General features: G+C 41.2%; 1 protein-coding gene across 1 annotated transcript in view; it reads left to right on the top strand.

Moving 5' to 3' along the window:
- LOC118338268 (membrane-anchored junction protein) overlaps window positions 1-3201 on the top strand; it is a 7249-nt gene extending 4048 nt beyond the window's left edge. Inside the window, exons 6-8 of the mRNA XM_035675548.1 lie at window positions 916-979; window positions 2226-2452; window positions 2929-3201. Coding sequence (XP_035531441.1) covers window positions 916-979; window positions 2226-2452; window positions 2929-2968 — 331 coding nt within the window. The 3' untranslated portion in view covers window positions 2969-3201. The remainder of the gene's footprint in view (window positions 1-915; window positions 980-2225; window positions 2453-2928) is intronic.
- Window positions 3202-4861: the final 1660 nt, after the last annotated feature.

Below are 4861 nucleotides of genomic sequence, written 5' to 3'. Positions count from 1 at the left end.
GAGGGCTGCCAGTTCAAGTCCAGCACAGACCACAATATGGAGTTTGGACTGGAGAAGTGCCAGTTCCACCTCCTTTGCACTGCCGAGGTGCCCTTTAGCAAGGTACCATACCCCTAACTGCTCCTGGAGCGGCGCTACGTGGCAGCCCATCACTCCATCATCTCTCCACATTAACCTATCGATACGCCCTGTTTGTGCATGATTGTATTTCGGGCCTGTGTGTGTAAACATCTGCCTCCTTCCTCACTCAGTAGAGTTTGATCTAACTGTTGTCCACTTTGAGGCAGGCCTCCTCTGCAGTGTTCTCATTATCCAGAACCTGAAGCTGCATCCTTGTCTTATTCTGTTGCTCAGGGCCCTTTTCTGTGGAGTATTTGGTTCAGTTGTTCTCAGCCTGATGGTCTGCCACTTTGTGACCTTTAGATGTGTAGAAAGCTCTGAGGGCTGTAGCCAGCTGCTGAACTTTCATGGCCCTCTGCAGCTGTATCTCGGCCATGGTTGGTCAGTTCTGACAAAGCTTTGCAGTTGATGAGCTTTGGCTCCTAAACATTTTGGGTGCTCTGTTGAATAGATGGATTGTTTTTTATTCCCCAAGTCATGTTGTGCTCTTGTGTTTCATGCTGTCTTGGATTTGAGAAACACAGTTATTGAAGATATTCTTGTGACTGACTAATAGTAGACTTCAATCACAAGAAAACGGAGTTATAACTGAAAATAAATAGGACAGTATGTAGGTTCTCAGATTACCACCGCATAAACATAAAAATCAAGAACAGAAGTGTATTTTAAGATAAAATGAAACATTTCTCATGTATTTGACTTGTATAAAGGAGTGTCTAGTAGCAAATGGCAATCATTAGTAAAGCAGCAATTGTTAAAATAAGAATAAACTTGGTTGTGCCCAACTTCCAACAGGCTGCACATGGACAATCCACATGCATGGGAGGGGGTCAAGGAAGATCCGAAACATGCTGACAAGGTGATCCTTTTCATTTATTCATTAAGTTCAGTCGTTGACTCATCACATTTGACTGGTTAAATGATTTGTCACTCTCTTCACTGTCAAATGAAGAGGTCATTTAAGCCCACAGTTGTTTGGAATTAATTGGTTCCAACGATTCATCTTCCAATTTCAATCTCACAACACCCTGTCGTTTCCTCTCTACCACAGATATAAACACACACACTTGTAGCATTTCTGTCTTTATTGTAGCCCCGGGCTAACATTAGTGCAGACAGGTAGGATAACAAGTGTGATTAAGGTTAATAATAGCATTACATCAGACAGAGAGTGTACGTGTTTCTGTGTAATTGTGTGATTGTGAGAGAGCGTGTGTTTCTGGTGATGTGCTTCAGTTTGATTAGCAACAAAGTCCCAAAATTACCCTCCGCCCCACTCTATTTTCCTTTATGGCCCTTCATCTCATCTGATCCTGTGTAGCGTTGTTTTGTTTTTTTTTAGACTTGTCCACTCTGACTTCTTTTTCTACCTCTTCCTTCTCTTGCTTGTTTTTTTCCCCTCACATTTGTTTCAAGTGGAAAAAATGATTTAAACTAATTATGTCAGCCCATTGAGTTATTTATTTTCTGAGAAGGAAGTGCCAATACAAGTCTACAAGCTTTAAAAGGGATTAAGTTTGAACAATGAAGGTGATCATTAAGCATATTTTAAGATGGCACAAACAAACTCAGGAGAAGTTTAGTCAAAAGGCCGATGTTGGGTTTTCAGATGTACACTTTTATATATTAATTCCATTCAGATTCAAGCTCATAAAGACACTTTGACACTGAGGCAAACTGACTGTTGGCTAAGCCCCCGGCACTCATTGGTACTGTTGCTACATCTATCAAGTTTCCATTCTAGCAAGGCACAGTTTACAATGATAAATTCAAACTGACAACGGGTCCTCGACTTAAAACGGAAGTAGACTAAAGCCGTCTTCTTATAGTCAATTTCAGCTGTAGTTAGCATATTTTATTAGCTTTTATTCCATGAGTTGAATCAAAACTCCAACCATGGTGTCATTTTTGCGCATTCTTGCTCCTGTTAAAGACACAAACTCTTTTTTTATGGCTTATTCTTCTTACTACAGCCTCATTCCCAGTGCTTCAACATGTGGAGAAATCCAAAGAGCAGCAGTTACAGTTGCAAAGCTATGATTGGACAGTCACTGTTCAATTAAATTCATATTCTTATTTTAACTTCTTCTAATCTGCCCCAACAGAAAGGGACCAAGGGATCTGACGAACAGAGATCAGGTGTCAATACGGTCAGAGGAAGTGGGACTCCAGGTGAAGTGCATCCTGGGACAAATCAAGACATGGGAGACGAGGAGGATGAGGAGGAGGAGGAGGAGGAGGAGGAGGATGAAGAGGAGGAGGGCAATGAGCATGAAGAAGATGCAGACCCTGGGACACCTGCGAAGTCAGGGATCCTGACTCGACTGGCCAGGTTGGTATGACGGCCCAGTGGGCAGTGTGGTCAGGTTCAGAGCAGCCAACCGTAGACAGCATCCTGCTAACATGCTACAAGCTAAATGTGAACAATTAATCATCAGATCAGCAAATGTGCACACAGCAACCCATAGAGATTATGATTATGTCATTGTGTTATTTATAGATTTGATTGAGTTTTACACCCACAGGAGAAACAAGAGCTAATTGGTGCCGAAAGAATAAAGTTGTCAAAGATTAAAATGGATTGGGGAAATCCAGCTATTATAAGCACTTAAATCACAATATTCCTGTGAAACGTCTGTTGAGACAAGCTGAGACCGCCAGATGTCCTCAGGCTTATACAAGACTGACAAAAGTATCTCCTGTTTGCTGTTGAAAGAACCCGACCACAATGTTACAAATATTCTTATGGTTATAACGACATACAGTAGCAGCTTTATGGACTGTAACAGTCTGTCTTTCTCTTTGCAGCCACATCTTCCCCTTCTCCTTGTTCTTCAGAGACCCCTGAGAGCCGTGGCACACAGACATGAGGTGTTACTGGTTCCATTAATGGAAACTTACTGGGGTTTGTTCTGCACTGAGGAACAAAAAAGGCTTTCACAGATCTGTTTTCACCATTGATCTTTTATATTAATGTTGTGAGTGTTGTTCTCACTCTGAGATTTCTCCTCTTGTTCTCTTATCATACTACATATTTGATGTATTCTATTGCCACAGAGTTGGAGGGTCTATTTTTTTATGCTGTTGCTCTTTATCAAATAAATAAATACTATCTTCTTACTCCATTCATGGTTGTTTTTTATATTGTTTTGTATATAGATTATGGATGGAGACGTGGCTGTCAGCTCGTGTCATATCATAGCACCAAGAGCAATAAGTGAGCTTTCTCTTTCATTCTTATCCTATATTCTTGGACTTATCTTCCCTCTGCACTTCTCTGACTTTATAGATGTCATAGATATTATTACTTCTGGATCTACTTTCAGGGTTTTTTTTCTCCCTTAATGTCTCAGGTTAGCATCTTCGATTCTGCTACATTTAGCTTTGCTTTTATGATCTATGACCCCGTCTGCATGTGATTTTTTTTCCCCAACACTTTTCATTTGCTCTCAGTTCAGATACTTTTCTTGTGTACGCTAACCTTCAGAGTAATGTGATCATCTGAGCATTTCTCCAATCAAACCAGCATTTTTTTAAATGAGTAATTACTCTGCATTCATCATGTTTTGTGTAGTTTTAGGGTCTGTAATGTAAAACGTGAATGAGCAGGAACACATTCCAAGACTTTATTCTGGTAAATCTTGTAGACAATGCAGCTCTTTCTTAATTTTTAAAGAAATGTCCTCTCCCATGTGAGTGTATGTGTGTGTGTGTGTGTGCGTGTCGTCATTAAGTGCACACCTTGAGCTTCAGTGAGTATCACCTTGTGGAAACTCCACTTTCCTCCTGTCAATCTAAATTAGCTAAATGTTCTACCTGTGTGTGTGTGTGTGTGTGTGTGAGAGTCTGTCTGTCTGTATGTGTGTGCATGTGTGTGTTGCAGTTGTATATTTAGGGCCAACCAGTCGCTAATATGCCAAAAAAAAACATTTAATAAAATAAAAAAGTTATCGATTAACTCAAAAGTGACGTGAGCGTGTGTGTGTGCATGCGTGTATCCATGCTTGCATGCATGTGTGTGTTTATATATGGGGGTAAATGGGTCAACTGGACTGAAACATCATCTTAGAAACAGGAAAACTTTGCCTAATCCTCTCCATATATTGTCATAGAGCCCAAAATAACACTCACATGTACTTACACACACAATATCCTGTCAGACATAATGATACACACACATTCATCATATACTTTCATTCACACACATGCAGACGTACACACGTACGTACACACACGTACACACTGAGATTAAAATAACAGGGCAGAAGTGGAAGCGGACACATTAATGATATTATAGTTATTCAAGACGCCACGGTTTCCACGGCAGCCGAGAACGACGGGGCCACTGAGCGATACAAACATCAGTCACCCCGCTGAGTCACACTGGGGTGTGTGTGTGTGTGTGTATGTATTTCAGCGACAAGAGTCTCCCAGTTAAGTCCAATTCACGTCTAACTTGTCTCCTGATGAGGTGCTGTAGGCCATTCAGATTTATAGTCTCTCCCTCTCCTCTCTCTCTCTCTCTCTCTGGTTGGCATGGAATCAGAAGAAACACACCACTGCGGCGACTCCACAGTGAGACACACTGAATGAGTTTGTGTGTTTGTGTGTGTGTAGGTGGGGGGTTTAGGTGATGATGTCACACATCCCGTTTTCCATTGACATAACTTTGGGAATGTTTGGGGTAGAGGGGCCATAAGATGATAATTGTGTTTTCCTTAGGAGGTGTGTGTGTGTGTGT

Source organism: Morone saxatilis, unplaced genomic scaffold (genome assembly GCF_004916995.1).
Source record: "Morone saxatilis isolate NCDOM2014 unplaced genomic scaffold, NCSU_SB_2.0 Contig4, whole genome shotgun sequence".
Taxonomy (NCBI): domain Eukaryota; kingdom Metazoa; phylum Chordata; class Actinopteri; family Moronidae; genus Morone; species Morone saxatilis.
The sequence above is the reverse complement of the archived record's forward strand: the minus strand, read 5'-3'. Positions and strand labels throughout refer to the sequence as shown.